The sequence below is a fragment of the Botrytis deweyae genome (assembly GCF_014898535.1).
Source record: "Botrytis deweyae strain B1 chromosome Unknown BDEW_019, whole genome shotgun sequence".
NCBI lineage: Eukaryota > Fungi > Ascomycota > Leotiomycetes > Helotiales > Sclerotiniaceae > Botrytis > Botrytis deweyae.
In genome coordinates this window covers 439,744-460,465 of record NW_024066226.1, presented here as the reverse complement: position 1 = coordinate 460,465, position 20,722 = coordinate 439,744, and the positions used below count along the sequence as shown (strand labels likewise).

The window sequence follows — 20,722 nt, the reverse complement described above, 5'->3', positions numbered from 1 at the left end:
GGTATTGATGACCAGAGGAAGAAGAGTAGGTATGGATAGAGAGGTGAAGGGTGGTGGTACTGTAAACAATGAGGTATTAAAGAAGCGTTAAGAGTGATGGGGGGGAATTAAATTACAAGCGGTGAAGGTGCGGGGTGGGTAGGACGCGGAAACAGCGCTTTCCATATCTGATAAGATAAAAGTTACTTTTAAACTTTAATTTTAATGTTCTTGACAGCAATGCTGTATAATGTACAACAGTGAATTAATTGCCTTTGTATGGTTCAAAGATATTCTGGCGAGAATAATATTGTGAATTGTTCCTCGGTCGACGAGGTATCAAAATCAACAAAACAACCAAAGGGCCCGGACCGTACCGTACCGTACCTGAAGCTAATCAAGACCCAACTTACTAGTCTGCAGGCAAGCTTGAATTCCATGAGCTATCTTGAAGCTCACATTCTCGACGAATTGAGGTAGAAAGATTACAACATGGCACTTACGGAGCGGGAAACAGCACAATTGCGAGGGTCACTACAGGAAGCAGTTGTAAAATGTTCGGAAAGATGTCTATATCAATCTGCAAAATGGTAAAACGCCCAATCATGATGTTGCTTACGTTCATTGACCAATCTATCTAGGGCAGCAGAACTGCTAACATCCATACCGACAAATGATGACTCGGAGCCCGAAGATTCGCAGATGACGGAAGTTCCGGCAGAAGGACTCCCTCCAATTGTTCTTACTGGAAACCTCGATCCCGAAGAGGCACAACTTGAGGCGAGAGAGATCAACAAGTATTTGTTGGCGAAATCCTTTTTCGATTGCCGGGAATTCGACCGATGTGCGGCCGTATTCCTGCCGGATAGATTGCTTTCTGGGATTCTGTCAACGACGGCTGGAAAAGGTAATCAACATGGGGTAAACACAAGATCAAAAGGAAAAGAAAAGGCACCAAGTCGAGTTAGCACAGGTGCAATATCGGGGCTTCCAAAACTGAGCCAGAAGAGCTTATTCCTAGCTTTATACGCAAAGTTCATGTCCGGCGAGAAGAAGAAAGATGAAGACAGTGAAATGGTAATGGGCCCTCACGATGGAGGAAACACAGTAAACAAACAATTAGTCACAATAATTCGAATATTGGAGGCTTGGTTTCAAGAGAGAAAGACTGAAACTGGAGAGTTTGCGGGTAGTCAAGGATGGCTTGAATATCTGTTAGTCAAAATTTTCTCAGACTTGAATTTTCATTAACGAGACATAGTTATGGAATGGTTCTGGCCAAGGATAAAAATGAGGATGAGGCGATGCGCTGGCTGGTCCGAAGTGTTGAGTTATTCCCCATGAATTGGGGATGCTGGTTGGAGATGACTTCTTTGATTTCGAGAGTTGAGGATGTAAGTAAGCCCCTTGAAATTTATGTTAAAATATTGACTTCCTGGGCAGTTAAATCGAATATCGCCACATCTTCCCCAAAACATTCTCTCATTCATATTCCATCTTCATACTTCCCTAGAATTATACCAGTCGACGCCACAACTGTCCAATTCTCTAGAGCAACTTCTTTCCATATTCCCAACCAGCCCTTTTCTACTCACATGCTTAGCTCTTTTATCCTATCATACTAAGGACTTCGTCACTGCTGATGCCCACTTCAGTCGCCTTCTTGCACTACATCCTCATCGGCTGGACTCACTCGACCACTACTCTAATATTCTTTATGTCATGAATCTCAGACCAAAATTATCGTTTCTTGCACACCTCTGCTCAAGTGTCGATAAGTTTCGACCAGAATCATGTGTTGTGATTGGCAATTACTACTCACTATTATCAAGCCACGAGAAAGCTGTACAATATTTCAGACGTGCCTTAACTCTAGACCGTTCTTGCCTCAGTGCTTGGACGCTCATGGGTCACGAATATGTGGAATTGAAAAACACCCACGCGGCTATTGAATCATATCGTCGAGCAGTTGATGTGAACAGGAGAGATTATAGAGCCTGGTATGGACTAGGGCAAACATACGAAGTACTTGAGATGCATGCATATGCACTGTGGTATTATAAACGTGCAGCAGGACTCCGTCCATGGGATGGTAAAATGTGGATGGCAGTAGGATCCTGCTTACAGAAAATGGGACGCGATTTGGAGGGTATAAAAGCATTGAAGCGTGCATTATTAGCAGATAGCTACTACGACGCAGGTGTGGGTAGTTCATTTGGAAGTGGGGGTAGAGAAAGAGGAGGCACCATGGATCCGGAAATTTTACTCCAAATTGCTGGGATGTACGAGAGATTAGAGGATGAGAAAGAAGCACGAGGATACATGGAGTTGTGCATGGCACAGGAAGAAGGCAATGATAATACAGATGCATCGGCTATTAACATTCACAATGATTCAGCATCAGATGATGATGAAGGACGCCAACCATTGGCACCTACAGGTGAAGGCAGCAACGGCACAGGAGTTACGGCTGCAACGTCGAAAGCAAGGATGTGGTTAGCGAAACACTCAATGAGAACGGGTGATTACAAAAGAGCCATGCAATTGGCGACAGAATTGTGTCAAGATGGGGTAGAAGTAGAGGACGCAAAGGCATTGGTTAGAGAGGTCAGAGTCAGACTAGAGGGATTGGACTCACCCTGAGTAACAAGTTGAAAGCATTTATAGGAGTTTTGAGATACCAATAAATATTGATTTTGTCCAGTTTCGATCCTGGCTAGCGTCAGATTCATGATTCGCATACCTTCTTTTACCACAGATTCTTATTAGACCTGTTGTTAATCTTCAAAAGTCATAGTTTTATTGTTCTATACTACCCGACGTGATGTATATCACATTCACACGTTACTTAGAGCAAAATACTGCCCTTCTTTGCGAATATCATCCTGAATTTCATGAAATTGTCGAGAAGTGACAATGTTCAGGATGGCCAACAATTGCTACAAGTCATTAACAGCATCGTCTCGGATCACAATTTCCATCTTTCGCGCATTGGTTTCCTCGTCTATTTTGATGCACGTGCTCAAATATATTAAATGTTACCTCTGTTCTTGATTTTCGTGAGTGTTATATTTTCTTCTCTTCCCCTCTCGAGTGGTCTGAGCTAGTGCGATTCGTGCCCTGTGAGCTGCACTTTGTCTCTTTTCTTCGCGTCATGAGCAAAGTACTTTTGCTCTGGAAATTGACTGCGGGAAGCTGCGGGAGTTGTTGCTGCGGCAGTTCGCTGCGCCAGTAACGGCTTTTTCATTGATTTCAGAGATTCTTTGGAAGATGGTTACAAGGACAGAATGGGTTTAACAAGTAGATAAGAACCATCAAAGCTAATAATAGCCAATAAGTAAAGCTCAGGAACTTATTAAGATCCGCCTGACGATTACATTTTCCGAGTCCAAAGATGGTCTCTATGAGAGACTGAATAGAAACGGGCGAGATCACTCGTCGAAAATCAGTTCTCCATCTATCTAAATATCACATCACATATTTTTTTTACTTGATACTTGAGTATATGCGTTTGTAATTTGGAATGACATTCCGGGATCTGCTGATCAACCTTCAGTTTTATCCAAGCGATTCATATGAAGTTCAATTCATATAAATTGTGTAACACGGCCCGCTACTCCGCATATCATCATGGTATAAATCCACTTTCTATATAATAGTAGCAGTTCCGTATTGCCGTTCATGTGCAGAGATGTACTAAAGAAGAGAAATGTCTAACAAAAGCTTTTCGCTGTCGTGCTTTGATGAGCGCCATTAATGTATATTTGATTCTAATTAAGATATGCAGATTCATCGTTTCATTTCTCCGTAAAGTTTCGAGCCTCTCAGCCACTGAAATCCGGGGTGCAGCTTGACGTTATTCATCCGAAACGGCACTTGGCAACGGCATGTTGCCTATATCATCCACTTTCTCCATGCTGACTTCCCCAGATTTTGAAAGTCGCCAAGACCCAGATACTTGGCTATAGTACCAATCTTATTCCATGGACTTGATATTAGAGGCTCGAGGAGTGCCGGCTGTTGATGAATTATCTGCTGTTCTAGTCAGTTGATGAGGAGATTTTAAAAGCAATATCTGGCTTGAGAATGATTCGATCCGCGTACATAAATGTAACAATACTAGTTAAGAGTGTTGTTATTTGCTGCAGATGCTTTTTTTCCATTTCCTACTTGTATAAGTTTTCAAAAGTCCCCCTCTGTCAATTTGAATCTCGTATCGCCCTAAGCATTCCATCATATTTTGCCTTGCCCATCATGAAATCCTTCGTTTCTTTGCTAGGACTTTCGTTCCTTACGTGTCATGCCTCTGCTCATTGTAAGTACCCTCCAACTTATCAAGCCCAGAAATAAAGCGCAGCTAACACTTTAGCAACTAGACATCTTCCAGTCATTTACCTACAAGAGCATTCAATATCCACCATATGGATACATTCGTATGAACGATAATTACAATAGTCCTGTTACAGACCTCGCTAGCAATGATCTACGATGCAATTCCGGTGCTGGAACCAGCAAGGGAACGCAAACTATTACAGTCAAAGCTGGCGATTCTTTCTCTTTCACTGCGGATGTACAGGTTTATCATCAGGGTCCTTTGTCTATGTAAGTTTCTCATCTCTGTTGCGGTTACTTGTGATAGAATTGAGATTGAGATTGACGGGTAAAGATACATGGCAAAAGCGCCGACAACTGCAGCAGCCTTCGATGGATCCGGTCAGGTTTGGTTTAAGATTTTAGACATTGGTCCTACCTTTACAAATCAAGTCGCAACTTGGAATCTCTATCGTGAGTTTTCCTTCTTTTAGTGAACCTGCTTTAGCAGAAAGTAAGGAGAATTAATTTTGAATAGAAACATATACTTATACCATTCCGCCAAATCTTCCTAACGGCGATTATCTTCTTCGTATTCAACAACTTGCGATTCACAATCCTTAGTAAGTTTTAGGTCATCATTTGTTCTCGCAAGATTTACGAGTAGTGAGGAGGACATTGATGCTAACAACTCAATTCAGCCCAGGAGGAATCCCTCAATTCTACATCGAATGCGCCCAAATAACCGTGACCAACGGAGGTACCGGAACTCCCGGTCCCCTAGTATCTATTCCCGGGTATGTAATCTGAACACCCACCCACAACTTTCTTCCTTGCCTCTCTCACTCCCCAAATCTAACTAACACCCTCTTTCCCACAGAGCCTTTTCCGTGACAGACCCTGGCTACACGGCAAACATCTACTCAAATTTCTTCAACTACACTGTTCCCGGTCCCGCCGTCTGGGCTTCTCAAGGAGGCTCTTCGGCTTACGCTGGAATATCAAATGGTAATAATGCGGCGACGACTCTGGCTAGTATGCCTGCTGGAACGGGGGCGGCTACTTCAGTTATTGCGACTGCTACTGCTACTGGGACTTTAATCACCTCGACCAAGACTGCAACGAGCGCAGCGGCTACGGCGACCGGATCGGTAGTGCAGAAGTTTGGACAGGTATGTTTTCTTTTTGGTGTTTGTTAGTTTCGTTGATTGTTTGGGTGGTGGCACTTGGTGACGCTGAGGTGATGGTTTGATGTTGAGATGAATGCTAATTTCGAGTGTCGATTTTATAGTGTGGAGGCCAAGGATGGACTGGAGGAACGGTTTGTGCGACGGGTAGTACGTGTACTACTAGTAGTATTTACTATAGTCAGTGTTTGTGAGTGGTGTTGAGGGATGATGAAAGGGCTGAAAGGGGATAGTGACATGATGTGTGGATTGGGTTGACATGGTATGATATCACATCAGTATTCATGTAAGGTAGAGAAGAGCCGGATTTGGGGAACTTCGTTATTGTATATATGAATGATGTGATGGTGATGCGAAAAGTTTTACCCACTGCATTTCATTCCTGAGGTGTAATTACAATAATCTTCAATTTTGAAAGTGTGGATGAGGTTTCACTATCATTTGATGGGTAGAGGAATATATTCGAATTAACATTGTGAGCTAGTCGATATATTGTAACTGATCATGCATATTACATATATGTTCTTTCATTTCTCTGCCCAAATCCTCATAATTCATAACCGTAATCCGTTACCCAATCCGATTTCCACTTCATTTTCGTTCAATAATCTCATTATTTCCTTAAGTAGAATTACTGATTGCCAACAACTTGGTGTAGTTAGGCGTACCCAATCCAGTTGCAGGATCCCAACCACTAACGGCCGAGAAACCAGCACCAGAAATAACACCAGAACATCCGGTAATCTTACCAGTTTTGATATCGGTCAATGCGGATTTAGCGGTTGTGTATAACCATGGGTTGAGGAATCCAAGACCGGCTTTACCGGCGGCAACACGGTTAGAGTTGATGAGTTGGATTACGGAACTGAAGGTTGGAGTTGCGCAGGAGGTACCGTCGACGAGTTCGGCACTACCGGAAGCGACGATTACGACTAGAGAGATATCAGTAAATGATATCAAGAAAAATGCGACGGTATTCTTACAGTTTGTGGCTTGAGCGGAAACATCGGGGTAGGCACGACCGGATGCGTTGAAGTATTTGGTTACTGCGCTGTGGGTGGTGTCGGTTGTGAGCCAGGTGTTGACAGCGGTAGTTTGGTAGGAAGGTTGTCCGAAAACAGAGGAGAATCCTCCACCACCATCAGCCCAGGCTGCCCTATTAGGAGTTAGTACTTTCATTCTTACAATTATCTCATGGGAAATATGACTTACTCAGGACTGTTACCAGTAGTACCACCAACAGTAGTCACCCATGGGCAGGAAGCTGGGAAACTAGTAGTGAAACCTTTGGTGGTGCCAGTGGTAACGCAAGTAGTTCCTACACCGGAATCTCCAGATGCAACTAGAACGGACACACCACGAGCACCAAGTTGAGAGAAGAGATTGCAAACTTCATCAGCATAGCTCAAGGGAACAGTGTCTTCATCATCACCGTAGGAGATGGAAATTGTTTGTGGAAGTGTAGTAGCAGCGAGGAGGGAGTCAAGGAATTCTAGGTAAGGTTCGTTGGTGTTTGAACCGCTGCCTACAATGGGGGGAGATCCACCAGTTGAGTAGCTTTGATCCGTTAGTAAATTTTGTCAATTAAAATAATTAAAAATGGATTAATGAAAAAACTCACTAGACGTTAGGAATCTCTGATGTAATGGCTCTAGCATATTGAACATCAAGATTGGCTTCAATACCTGGGTAACCACTGCCACTTGATGGGCAAGTTCCGCCGTTGATAAGGGTACAGGTGTAAGTATATGCCTTATTGGCGAAGTATGCATAGCTGTTCATGAAGGTGGTCAAATCTGTCTTGGATGGCCATTGCTTCAAAAACCCAGCGATTCCTATTGAGCCACTTTTCAATGTAGCTGGGGCGGAGGTGAATGAGTAAAGGTTGGCAAGACAAGTTGGTGTAATGGTGCTACCACTGCAACCTGTGACAGCTTCGGTACCCTCAACCTTGAGCACACTTTCGTCAAATTCCTTATGTTGCTTGATTTCGGAACGCATTGCACGGAGACCAAAGAAGGTTGTTGGTTGAACAATATCAACATGGCCCTTCAAAGCATCAGGGAGACTGTATTCGAGAGTTCGGATAGCACCCTCGTACAAACCAGTGTGAACTAGAAATCGTTAGAAACTGGAATTAATTATGGCGAGATCGATAATTTACCGTAAGCGTTGTACTCTGCTTGGAGAAGTTCCTCAATCTGGCTGATACTTGCTTCTACAATAACAGAGTCACCACGTGCTGAGACACTGGTTTGGTTTGCCAATCCCGCAGTTGACAGCCATTGCAATACAAGGTCACGCGATTGTGTCTTTGGTGCGATCATTGAATTGATCACCGTTTGGTCAAGATGACGTCCATAAAGGGCATGTCCAGGTGTAGCGATCTACGGAAATTTAGCCTAGATTCGCTTCTATATCAAGATGCCCAATAAATTAAGAAGACTTCTCCTCATATCCAAATCCAGCATTACATATGACATGTGAGAAATGGGAAATCATACATCCATGGCCATCTTGTGAAATTCTGGCATGTTCTGTGCAATCAAATGCAATCTCAACTTCATCGTCGACACATCTTTGTCGAATACGGCATCCTCGTCCAATTCCCAACCTGGTGGTGGAGCAGCGATCTTCTCGAAAACGCTGGATTTGCCGAACGTGGGTAATGCTTGGACTGCCGACGCAGCAAATGCCACGGAGAAAATATTGAGGAGAAGCATCTTGCCGAAGTAAGAATGATTACAACGAAGAAGACGTCGACGAAGAACTGCGGCATCATGGCATACTTATGCCAATACTAGCCAAGGGAAAGGCGTAGGCTTGTCTCGCACAAGCTTGCGGCATCGCCTCGGTACCTGCTCCTCTGAGCCAATGGTGAATTAATTACTTGCATTACGAGCTGCCTTTTGGAGTTTCTTTATCCTTCATATCGTTACAATCACCCGCACATGGTTTCTTCATTCATTTAAGGTTATCTTGAATCTCCAAAATCATTGGACGACGCAAGATATGAGGCGTGGGTGATTGACAGATCGCCACGGCGGTGTGACTGCGTTAGGAAAGTCATTAGTGATCGGACGCTTGAATTGAGCTATGTTACCCAAGTGGGGAAACTCTCCTTCCGCAAGTTTGAAGATTGCCGAAAGAAGGGGAAGGTCATAGAGCACAAATCCTACTCTGTAATGGACTACCGCAATTGTTAACGTAATTCACTACCCAAAGAGAAATAAAGAGGAAGCTGTGTTTAAGCAGTAGAAGAGAGTCCAGATTGATAAATACAATTGTATCTTTTCATGTAGATGAATCGAATGTTTTTTTGATTTGTGGGACTAGTGAAAAGGAACTTCCTAATTGGGTAGCTGTGAAAAGGTGTCATTCAACCATCACGATAATAATCCTTAGTTGCAGCAGATTATCATTGGCGAGAGATTAGATTAAATATCGCAATACACAACCAATTCAGAATCACGTAAGTTGGTATCTGATATCAATCTCTTCAAACGTTATCTTAAAAGTTTGCAGGTCGATCAAGTAAAGTTACCAATTTCCGATCTGTGTTCAATTCCATTCTCAAATCAACTAGGTATCTCTGAACAGTTGACGAAGATGTTTTGTCAAAAAAAAAAAAAAAAAAAAAAACCTCATACGCAATGTGAATATCGATCACCCAGTGCTATTCATTGCAGATAATGATATAAACGTATACATACAATACATCTATTTTATTGATTTCCCACTCAAGACTCAGTCCAGTGAATGAAAGGTGGTTCATTCAAAGCATCAATAACAAAGGTCGAATCCAATAATGCGGACTTGTATTAAGACATGCAAGACAGTTTCAACATCTGATTGATCAACCGCCGGATTGTTGTACACTGCCGCAAGGACAAGATATCAAAGCAAATAGAATCAATTAAGATCATGGTCACCTTCGACTGTGCGAAACTTGGTAGATACAGGGCAGCAAATCTCCCAACGGTAAATACGAATCAGCTACGATAACAATGCGACGAACTATATGGCTAAATTCAGATAATAGAGATCAGTTGATAATACGTCTGTTGTACGAAGCTAACATAATGAATGAACAATGAGGTCGTCGTCCGTCATACTTGTGACCTCAGAACATTGAAGATATCATCTCCAAAGCTTGGATAGGATAGGATACATTGCGAGGTCACAAATAAGTTGGATTAGGATAGATCGCGAAGCAAAGTCGAAAGGATGATGCTTGAATGTCGAAGGCAGCACCACTTTCATAGACGTTGAGTAACTACTCAGTCGCGGGGTGAATGTGCAACTATGCAGTTATCATTTGAGAATGGAAATCCAGCATAAAATATGCTTCATTTTGATGCTATCATCAATGCTGTGCTGCAATTCAAACCTGTGAGCCTATGCAGAGAAAGCAGACACCAGGAAGCAGAGATGCAGAGCTTTTGTTTTCTGATCAGTGGCTCCAAGATCTGGTGATCCGAGTTGGCTCACGAGAATGTAAGAGTTCTGGAACCTACTTACCGCACCCCTGTGATAAATGTGACAAAATCCCTGCAAAAATGAGGTTTTCCCATACAAATTATTATATTAGAAATTTCATTCAAATTTTCATATTTTCTTTTCAAAAAAATCGGAAATGATAAATAATTATAATCAAAATATAAAAAATTATTTGAAATATTTTTCATTATTTTTGTTGAATAGTTATATAGTATTGAAATCGAATTTTTCTAAAAATTCTGATATGTAATGTTTTTCCTATACAAAATAAGCGAATTTTCATAAAAATTTCGAATTTTCAATTTTAACTCCTTCAAATTCTATTTAAAAAATTAGAAAAAAATATTCTATTCATTTTTTTATTAGATTTAATTAATTAAATAACATTTCCCAGAAGAATTTCTGATTTTATCTTTTATTATAATATATAAATTAGAGTATGAAAAGTTAAATAATTCTATATTTTAGTTGGAAAAGCGTTATATGTGCAGTAAGTAGGTTCCAGAACTCTTACTAGGAATTCCCTGAATGGTACTTGCGGTGACCTAATTTCTTTCCAGTGCTCAATTTGATAGAGTAGGATTGCAAATTCTCACGAGCGGTAGCACCAAGTACGGCGACCATCATATCGAAGAAACTGACAAGAATATAAGCAACAATCTTAAATGAGGAAAGTGATGTCCATGGTGGCTCTATTTATGGGTGATCTGAGCTAGATGAGGGGTTGGTAGTACGTAGGTTTGCAGAAAGATGCAAGATTCTTTGAGTGAACGATGTATATCTTTTTGGACAAATGATTTTTTCCTACAAGTGAGTAAAGAGAAGATAATTCAGTCAAATTCAAGTCTTATTAAGGCATGAAAATATCAGTAGGTTTATATCGATGGTATTCACAATCCCGACCCATCACATGACACACTGGTGCTTCATTTAAAAACAGTGACTGAGAGTGAATACGGAACACACCAAAACAGCAGATGCTTATTAATCTATCCACTTTTTGACCCATTTGCGGCCGCACCAACCGAATCTACGCCCAATACAGCCAAGTTTGTCACATTTGCAGCAATCAGCCCAAAATTTCCACTAGCGAAAAATGTATAAAGTCTCCTCTTCTCCCTTTGCATTCCCTTCTTTTTTCTTCATCTTAGTGCATGGGTTTTACGCATATCAGTGAGGATTCGTCCGAGATTGCGTTTTTGCTAGTTGAAAACTATAACCATGACCACTCCAGGTTGGCTTCGGCTGGCCTGGGAATCTTTGGAACCAAACATCTTCTCGTAAGAGATCTATTTTATTGTTTTTCATTGCGGTTCGGCTTCTTGTAGGCTGACGTGAAGAAGAATTGAAGGCCACGTGCTGATGATGACGACGAGGGGCAAAGAGGCAGCAGGACTCAAGTGTGAGAGAACGGCTTGAGAGATTGATGTGTATGTAGCAAGCATGTAATTGAAACCATATTCTTCATGGCAGATTGAAGCTTTGGTGTTGTGCTGATGATTTTGATTGTGTTGTGATGATTTGTAGGTTATCTATCTACAGTAGGTAGCTGTCGCGATGACTATTGTGCCAACACTATATGGAGAGAACATTATCTTTGGAGAGCAATGTAACAGATAATTCCACAGGTAATAAGTCTAATCAAGCCATATGCAAATTCCCCATCGATGATGTAAATGTGCCTGTTATATTCAACGTACCCAGCAAATCAGGAAGGTCGAAGAACAAGGACAAGAACAATAACTTTGTCAACTCAACCCACTACCCCCCAACTCGATATATCACAACCACATCGATATATTCATCATGACGAAGACCGCGCTCATCACAGGCGCAACTGGTTTACTTGGCAGACAAGTTTTAAAAGTATTTGATCGAGAAAATTGGAATACAGTGGGCACCGGATTCTCGCGCGCAAAGCCTCCTACCATTCTCAAGGTAGATTTGGCTTCCGAGTCTGAAGTTTCAAAGGCGTTGAATGAATCCAAGTAATGTAACATCTTCACGATTTTCAATGCAGTACTGACGGTAAGAGTATTTGAAGACCTCAAGTCGTAATTCATTGTGAGTTTCTGTCAGCGCTGCTACCTCGTCGTTGTCGCCATTGCTAACCCCGCGATTACAGGTGCAGCGAATAGATTCCCAGACAAATGCGACAGCGATCCTGAAGGAACACGCGCTCTCAATATCGCAGCTTCTGCCTCATTGGCCAAACTCTGCGCCGAACAATCCATCCTCCTTATCTACATCTCGACCGATTATGTTTTCCCTGGCACCGAAGGTGATGCTCCTTACGAGACAAGCCACACCGTAAAACCCCCGAATCTATATGGAGAAACAAAACATGAGGGCGAGAAAGCCGTATTGGCAGAATATGAGAAAGTAGGCAAATCGGGTCTGGGAGTGGTCTTGAGAGTTCCTGTACTCTACGGAGAAGGTGAACCCGAAGAAAGTGCAGTTGGTGTACTTGTCAAATCGGTCTGGAAAGCCCAAGAAAAAGATGCCAATGTCAAAATGGATCATTGGGCCCTGCGCTATCCTACCAATACAGAAGATGTAGGTCGAGTTTTGTCAGAGATTGCAACCAAATATCTTGAAAGTAAAGACCCATCATCTTTACCACGAGTCTTGCAATTTTCTTCAGAGGATAAATTTACAAAATATGAGATCTGCCAACTCTTTGCGGAGATTTTGGGATTGCCGCTGGATGGTATGGTCGCAAATACAGAGGGAAATGATCCAAATGCTAGTGTGCAGAGACCTTATGATTGTCATTTGTCTACAAAGGCATTGAAGGACTTGGGAATCAATGTTGCTACGATGGATTTTACTGGATTTTGGAGGAGAGAGATGAATGCTTTTAGGAAGTAGAAAGCATCAAGCTGGGATGCAAAGGTAGTAGCTGAACACGCTCCCATGTACCACAATAGTAGTGTTCTCTCACCCAGAATTCCATTATTGGTCAAATTCGTATCACAATGGAATATCTAGGAACAACGTCTCGTGTCTCAAGACTGGAAGTTCAAGTAGTTCAATGTACTTCAATGGCTATCATTGGCAAAACGATCTAAGATCTTTCGAGTCTTTCCTATTTTCCCCCTCTTTTTAGACAGTGCTACCTATGTAATGGCTTTCGAACTGGGAGCCCGATTCTAGTAGCTATGAAAAAGTCAGACTGATTCAAAGGTTTGAGTGCTTTCGTATACTTTAATAAAATATCTATACCAAGGAAGGAAAGCAATGGCATCGTGAGCTAGTGTTCATAGTAATACTTGCAGTTAGAAATCCGGCAATATGTTCTTCTTTCTTGTTAACTTGCAGCAACAGCCGTAGTTCTGATGTACTTATGGAAAGTCGTTATGGGGCATCTCATTATTAGGCATTTGAGATAGCTTCTTGCTTGGGCCCTGAAATGCAGAGGTGCATTCTTAATTTTTTGGATTCTTATGATGTTCTCATCCAAAACGGATCATGGAGTTGACACAAGTGAGGGAGCTTCCGGGACGAGAGATGGGAAAAGCTTTGAGATAGAGTAGGGCATATGTGACTGGGGTCAACAGCCAATCAACTTGATCCATCACAAATACCTCGACTTGCACGCATGCTGATGTTCATGTTAAATTCCTTCTTCTTACCTTCCGGTATGCACGTAGTAGATGCAGCGCATGGTAACTACATTTGGAACATGTCATTTAGGTCCGTCGACATCGGGTTCCAAATCTTTTCTTACCTAGAACGAAAACTTCCGACAGAGATATCCAGTTTCCTCCGCATGCTTTGCAACATACGGAATTGGTTCGTCCTCTTACGGTAGCTATTTACCTCTGAGATTGCTAAACTAGCGTTGATCTTCCTTGTTCTTAGATGTCATATTATTAAGCATCCAAGGAAATGATAGCATACGAGAGAAGCTTTGTTGTTTGATGGTGTATGCCACGTTGTGCCCTTGCAAAAAGCGCCTGAGACCCCATGACTTCTATCTTGGAATTGAAGCTTAAGAATTTCTATTTTTTAAAGTCTCATAAATTTCTACGTTGTACTCCTTGGGAGCTTGCTTCCATTTTGCACTGTTCTTTGTATTACTCCATTTCAACCAATCTCAATCTGGCTTAATCCCCGATGGCTACTACGCGTATCGTAGAGCTCGCTACTCAAGTCGCTGAAAATACGAAGAGGGTCGACGAGTATGTTCGCCAATATGACTTAGCCTCACCGTCCTTGATGCTGAAGGACCAGTCGACTTTTGCATCGGATCAGAAGGAATCCATGGGAATTTATCAACGGCACCGTCGTTGACGTTGGTGGTTCGAAAGGCCATATTAGTATCTTGCAAAGAGGTTCCCTAGGCTGCATTTCATCGTACAAGATCTCCCTAACGTTATCGAAAGTGCCAAATTGAAGCTTGATGCTAGTATCGCGGATCGTGTGACATTTCAAGGGTGTGACTTCTTCACTCCGCAAACCGTGGTCGCCGATGCATATCTATTCCGCTGGATCTTCCACATCTGGCCTGATAAGTATGTTGTCGCTATTCTGCGCACCCTTTTTCCGGTGATGAAAACTGGCGCTCGGGTCATTGTGAATGAGCTTTTGAATCCGCCTTCGGATTCTGTTTCACTTTCCAGTGAACGGTCAATTCGGTACAACTATTATTACCCATGTCGCTGGATAATCCAAATTTTACTAGTTCTCTCGATATGATTATGCTGAGTATGCATAATTCTAGAGAGCGAAAAGCGCAAGAGTGGCAGGATCTTTTCCTTGAAGCTGATCCTCGTTTTGGGGGTTTGAAGATTTTGAAACCGATTGGAGCATCCCTTGCTATCATTGAGGCTATCTGGCAAGAATAATCATCGGCATTCACACTTTGTACTCAATTTTTGATGAGCTCAGTAAGTAGGACTGTGGAGATGCGTCGTTCTTCGACTGATAATGATTTGCAAACTGCTCGGAGGTGACAATGTAGAAGTGGATAATATCAAATCTTAATTGTATTCAGTTTCCAAAGTTCTTAGTATTCATTCTGTTTCCAGATATTCATTCAATTCAGACAGTGTCCCTTATTTGTGAGGTAAAGTTGAGGATGCACAGAGACTCCCAAGGTTTGGATTCATTAAGTCTACTTACGATGGATTAGAGACCATTTCTCGTAGGAAATATTCATTGATTGGGTGATGTTGCGGCATAAAGGTACCAGGAGTCATATTTATACATATTTTTTTTTACCAAATCTACCGAATAGTGATTGGTGATCGGCTAAAAAAGCATCGCATGAAAGATTATTCAACGGAGTAGCTATCGATTCATTTACAACATCTATATCTGCGGCGTCTTCAATCCTCTACATCGGTTGTACACCATGAGCCATATCCTCGGAAACGACGAAAATACTATAATAAAATAGCCTCACATGAGCAATGTGTTGATCTTACCAGACACACCGTACCTCCGACACTTTGCGAGTGATTGACGTTGAAATTGAGATACGATTTCGAGATGCCACATAATATACATTTCATTCACTATATTTCTCGATTCAACAAGTATCTGCTCGATAAAGCATCAAAGTCACAACTGAGCAGGCGCCTTGCGCAGATTGATGGACTGTCGAGCTTATTAAACGCCTCAAGAGTTGGTCTCCACGCACGACTAATGCAAACCATGCAACTTCAAGTAGAAAATTGATACTCTATGATTGTCGTTGCTCGAGGATATATCGTCACTTAGGGATTGTAAAGCCCTCTGCAAGAATATCATAGCAGGAAATTTCGAGAGCCACGTCACGAGACGAGACATATAGTATTACTTCCACATCATATCCTCTCAGGGATTTCACCTCGGACATAAACAGCTAGTTTGGAAATATATACATGGGAATATCAAGAGTATCAGGTATGTTATCTTCGTAATTGTTGGGATAGAGATCATATGGTGTAAAATTCACGTGGTCTCAGTTGCGCTAGCACCTGGGCATGATCTACCTCTAGTTTCGTGGTCTTAATTCTGGCTCCTTAAGCAATATTACATAGTTTGAAACCATGGTACTATTGAATCTTCACCATTTCCATGGTGATACCAACAGTAATAAAAGATCATGTGTCAGGTAAAAATCTATTTTCATTAAAATTTCGGAATGATCGTGGTCGGCCTCGGTGGTGTTACAGCATCGTCAGCCTCGTCCTCTTCACCACGCGATCTTGAACTCCGCACCAAGTGTGATATTATTTCTCACTCTACAACCTTCCACTTTGACAACTCTCACAGGCACAAGTTATCAAAGTCATCAGTCGTTGTTCAGTATTACCTTTCAGCGTCAGATCTCTTAAACACAGGTAGACGCTTTGATTTCTGGAGTGTCTATAGTCACCCGTATCGTTAGTGGTACAAACTTTGACTTCGCACCGCGTTATTCATCTCACGGCTCAGATGGCACACGCCTCACAAGAAGAAATCCAAGATCATCAATGGATGACGCAAAGCAGCAATCAGGTTGGTACGCTGATCTTTCAGAGTATAAAAGCATGTTGACACTGTCACAGGAACTTGGCAGCCAAGAACTTCTCAAGGCTCCAGCAATTCCGGGTGATCTCGACGCCTGTGATCAGCAGAATTCAGTCGCCTCTTTATCGGAATTGATGAGCGAGTGCGAAACTTGCCAAAACATTTGGCGTTGTTTTTCACAGCCCGATTCGGCAGATCCGGTCAATCTGGGCTATATTGCGGAGGCTCTCGCCACACAGTGCCGTACACATAAACCCTTGGTACAAGCTTTTGTTGACCATTTGCGCTCATACCCAAAGCGTCCAAGGCAAGAAAGAGGTGACCTTGGCATCGGCTCTGGAGGTTTAGGGAGCAGCGTCAAGATTGTAGAGTCGATCTCAATCGGGGGTTTTTGCTGGAATCTGTTGCTAGTGAGGAAGGAGTCCGTACCGGGCCATCCTGGTATTGGTCGAATTCTGAACCCTGGTTGGCTTGATGTAGAAATGCTGAATCGGTGGAAAAAGCAGTGTCTTTCAACACATGGTGCGAAATGCGAGAATCCGTGGAAGATTTGGCCGAAAAGGCCCGCATTTTTGATCGACGTGAAGACCAAGTGCCTTGTCGCGGGTTGTGTCTCTGGCGCTTTTGTGGCACTAAGTTATAGGTACGGGAGATCGCCTGTTCCTACAATTGACGCCGTGATGCTCGAAAGGCTGCAGGAGCCATATGCTCTGGATGCGCCGGAGTTTGAAGAATTTTTGTCGCCAGTAATCCGACATGCCATGTTCCTGACCTCGGTCATAAGCGAGCGGTATCTCTGGGCAGATGCACTCTGTATCACTCACGCAAACCAGGAACTCAGAGCTGAGGAACTGAACATGATGGGCGCTATCTACGGTAACGCAGTCGTCACAATTGTTGCTGCAGATGGCGACGCACAAGATGGGCTTCGTGGTCTGGATGGTGCTTCTCAATCCAGAGACATGAACCAACGCATTATTCTCTTCGGTAGTGAGCAACTTATTGTGAGGAATACAGGTGTTTTCGGTTTATCGGAGGGAGGCGATTATCTTAGCCGAGGTTGGACGTTTCAGGAGCATCGTCTGTCGAGAAGAAAGATGATGTTCAGGAAAAAAGAGCTGCACTAGCAGTGTCAGTGTAGCGTTTAGCATGAAGAGATGATTCCCGACGCAGAAATTGACAAATACATCGACCCACGGCAGAATGTCATCACGGCTGGCTTTCCTGACTTGTTTTCTCTGAGCTATATCCTCACAACATTCAATGTAACAGAACTTCGGTACGACGAGGACGCTTTACCCGCTATCTCTGGGTTGCTGTCAGTCCTGAGTCGTACATTCTCTGGCGGATTCTTGTACGGCATCCCGGAAATGTTCTTCGAACGAGGATTAGGCTGGTATCCCTACTGGAACGACCGGAACATCCGACGACGTAATTTTTCAGAACGATTTGGAAAGGACCGTCCGTCTCGGGCAGGCTTGCCATCATGGTCTTGGGTCGGCTGGCACGGTAACCTTGACATCTTCAGGTGCGGCGAGGCGGCTCGAATCGTCGGCAACCCATGTCGGATTGAAGAAACAATTCCGATCACAGAGTGGTACACGAGCAAGTCTTCCAGCGACTTGCCGGAAAATAGAAGGAGAATCAGGTCCACGTGGTTTGAAAATCGCGATAATAACAAGGATTTTGCGAAGCCATTGCCTACTGGCTGGTCGTGCCACGACGCCCCCGACACAGGATCGTTGAGGGGAGAACCTCACTTGCACCCAGATGGGTGTGGGAAATACATTTTCAAACATGCGGACATGCCCGATTTGTGGTACTATCCATTCCCGGTCCCCGATATCCATAACTCAACGCCGCCAGTCACGCCTGAGCAGACATCCTATTTGTTTTGCAAGACGTGGAGGGCGCGCCTTTGGGGACGACAGGCTAGCGAAGGAAACATTGCCAGAATTTTTAATAGCTCTGGGGAGGATATTGGCTTTCTGAAATTACACAACGAAGCTGACCTGTCTCTCTTCCCAAGCATAGATTCCGAGGCTATTCACGGGTTGCCGGTGGAGCTAATAGCTTTGTACAAGTCACGAGTATATTCAAAGACATTGAATGAAGTTAAAAAGATATATGAACACCCTTTGCAAAGATTTGATGAGTATACAGTATTATGGGTGGAATGGAAGGATGGTATTGCATATCGTCTTGCTAGCGGGAAGGTGAAGGCAGAAGAATGGGAAAAGTTAGAACCGGAGAAGATCGAGCTAATTCTAGGTTAGGGAATAATAAATTATGGTCGACTCGAGCTTGAGAAGAGATCGATAGAGAAGTGTACTGTTCATCGCTTGTTCTTTCAGTCGAGTAAGAATGATCTTTCGGTCTTGCTCATTCTTCTACTGATTTAAACGATCTATACTCTCTTTAATAGCAGAGATTAATATTTTCCTAAAAATCTTATTATTATCAACTATATCTATTTACTTTTCTCATTCAAGGTTCCTTTCTGATTCTAATGAATCATAGCAAAATACAAATATAAAGTCAACAAAATATCTTATTTTCAATATATAACGTTGAAATTTTAAATAATTTTAAATAAATTATATAATTAAATTTATTAAGATTTAAGATATTATTATTAGAAATATTTAATTATTAACAAGACTATAAATGAATTTCTAATTTTTTATAATAAAAATACTAGAGAAATACTTACTTTACTCTACTCGAAACGAGATAACTGATTTATAGAGAGTCGACTATTAATCTTAACTATAAGCATCTTATAATAATAAAATCTATTCTAATTCCTCTACTTTACAAAACCCGCTAATCTATAATATAAATCAAAACTCTTAATAATTCTCGTAATAATTAGTAATCGATATATCTTACAGAGTCTCGAGAGAGTATTTAATATATTTATTATTCTTTCTATTAATAAATAATAAGATCTTATAAAAAAAAAAAATAAAAAAAAAAAAAAAATATATACAGCAACCTCAGCTAAGTTCGCGCGAATTGATTCTTCGAATAAACTCAATCATTTCAATAAATAATTATAAATTAATTCTTTAATAAATCCCTTTCAGATTTTGAATTTCTATAAAAAATTAATTAAATTATATAATACAAAAAGAAATATTATATTAAATCATTTTTGAATGTAATCCTATTCAATTATATTAGAAAGTAAGAATATCAATATCTCAATTTCAATTGAATACTAATCTTTATATGCTAAATATTTTTTAATAAATTTTATATTTATAAAATTAGAATCAATTGAATTTAATTATATTATAATCTTATAGATATGTATTGTTTATTTAATAGAATATATAAGATTGAAATTGAATATTTTTTTAGGAATCAATTTCTACACCAAAATTAAGCGAATTTTATAAGTTTTTAAGAGATTTCGAATTCAAAGTCTTTTTCAATCAAAATAAAAATCAATAAAAATAATTTATTTGTTTTTTATTGATAAATTAATGAATTTTTATCAATTTATCAATTTTGATCTTATTGAAACTGGTGGTTGATTTTTAATCATATTCTAAAGAAGGTGAGTTTTGGTGGAAAAAGGCCTTTCGCGCAAACTTAATGCCTAGTACTGTATACTATATATATTATATATAATATTATATCCATTACCTACTATCTTAATAGTAGATAAATAGGTTTTGAATATAGTATTATGTAAGTAGTAATAGATAGGTATTAAATAGATAGTAGATAAGTATTAATAATTAATACATATCTACCTACCTACTATTCATCTCCCTCCCTCCTTATCAAAACCCAACCCCAACCCAAATTTTTCAATTCCAGTCCAGTCCAGTCCAGTCCAATCCAGTCCAGTCAAAAAACCCCCCCTTCCCTTCTCTTCTATCCAGATAATTATAAATCGATGCAAAATACTCAATACTCAATACTCATCTCAAACCCAATCGATCGACTCATCTCTAGCTGCTCATCTAGCTGCTCATCCCAATTTCCGGGCGGGCGGGAGACAGAGTTCCGCGATGCTTCTCGGGATTCGGGAACAAGGAATCTAAGTTTATTCTCCGTATGATCTGATCTGATTGATTAGTATCTAGTATCTAGTATCTAGTATGTATTTTTTTGATAATTTTGGGATGGAGATGGATAGGGATAGGGATGGAGATGGAGATGGAGAAAGTTTATAAGGTTATGTAAGTGAAGATCTTTTGATGATGGTGAAATTTAATTGGGATTTGGTT

General features: G+C 41.3%; 7 protein-coding genes across 7 annotated transcripts; 6 read left to right on the top strand and 1 right to left on the bottom strand.

Annotated features, from left to right (window-relative positions):
* Window positions 1-471: 471 nt before the first annotated feature.
* Window positions 472-2,622, top strand: EAE98_007854 (uncharacterized protein; the record flags this gene model as incomplete). The annotated part of the gene is made up of 4 exons (XM_038955477.1): window positions 472-569; window positions 621-1,193; window positions 1,241-1,373; window positions 1,423-2,622. The coding sequence occupies 4 exons, from the start codon at window positions 472-474 to the stop codon at window positions 2,620-2,622; spliced, it is 2,004 nt and encodes a 667-aa protein (XP_038808206.1).
* Window positions 2,623-4,233: 1,611 nt separating this feature from the next.
* EAE98_007853 (uncharacterized protein) lies at window positions 4,234-5,671 on the top strand (the record flags this gene model as incomplete). The annotated part of the gene is made up of 7 exons (XM_038955476.1): window positions 4,234-4,294; window positions 4,356-4,581; window positions 4,646-4,764; window positions 4,829-4,913; window positions 4,992-5,087; window positions 5,171-5,462; window positions 5,582-5,671. 7 exons carry the CDS (start codon window positions 4,234-4,236, stop codon window positions 5,669-5,671), a joined length of 969 nt encoding a protein of 322 aa, XP_038808205.1.
* A 427-nt stretch (window positions 5,672-6,098) lies between these two features.
* EAE98_007852 (uncharacterized protein) lies at window positions 6,099-8,200 on the bottom strand (the record flags this gene model as incomplete). Its single annotated transcript, XM_038955475.1, has 6 exons — window positions 6,099-6,409; window positions 6,461-6,633; window positions 6,690-7,034; window positions 7,099-7,591; window positions 7,642-7,864; window positions 7,982-8,200. 6 exons carry the CDS (start codon window positions 8,198-8,200, stop codon window positions 6,099-6,101), a joined length of 1,764 nt encoding a protein of 587 aa, XP_038808204.1.
* Window positions 8,201-11,550: 3,350 nt separating this feature from the next.
* EAE98_007851 (uncharacterized protein) lies at window positions 11,551-13,205 on the top strand. Its single transcript, XM_038955474.1, has 3 exons — window positions 11,551-11,965; window positions 12,022-12,041; window positions 12,103-13,205. Exons 1-3 carry the CDS (start codon window positions 11,784-11,786, stop codon window positions 12,846-12,848), a joined length of 948 nt encoding a protein of 315 aa, XP_038808203.1. The 5' UTR covers window positions 11,551-11,783; the 3' UTR covers window positions 12,849-13,205.
* Window positions 13,206-14,096: 891 nt separating this feature from the next.
* On the top strand, window positions 14,097-14,827 carry EAE98_007850 (uncharacterized protein; the record flags this gene model as incomplete). The annotated part of the gene is made up of 3 exons (XM_038955473.1): window positions 14,097-14,161; window positions 14,324-14,608; window positions 14,665-14,827. 3 exons carry the CDS (start codon window positions 14,097-14,099, stop codon window positions 14,825-14,827), a joined length of 513 nt encoding a protein of 170 aa, XP_038808202.1.
* A 1,283-nt stretch (window positions 14,828-16,110) lies between these two features.
* EAE98_007849 (uncharacterized protein) lies at window positions 16,111-17,605 on the top strand (the record flags this gene model as incomplete). Its single annotated transcript, XM_038955472.1, has 2 exons — window positions 16,111-16,466; window positions 16,517-17,605. Exons 1-2 carry the CDS (start codon window positions 16,404-16,406, stop codon window positions 17,603-17,605), a joined length of 1,152 nt encoding a protein of 383 aa, XP_038808201.1. The 5' UTR covers window positions 16,111-16,403.
* Window positions 17,606-17,635: 30 nt separating this feature from the next.
* EAE98_007848 (uncharacterized protein) lies at window positions 17,636-18,754 on the top strand (the record flags this gene model as incomplete). The annotated part of the gene is made up of 1 exon (XM_038955471.1): window positions 17,636-18,754. The coding sequence occupies one exon, from the start codon at window positions 17,636-17,638 to the stop codon at window positions 18,752-18,754; it is 1,119 nt and encodes a 372-aa protein (XP_038808200.1).
* Window positions 18,755-20,722: the final 1,968 nt, after the last annotated feature.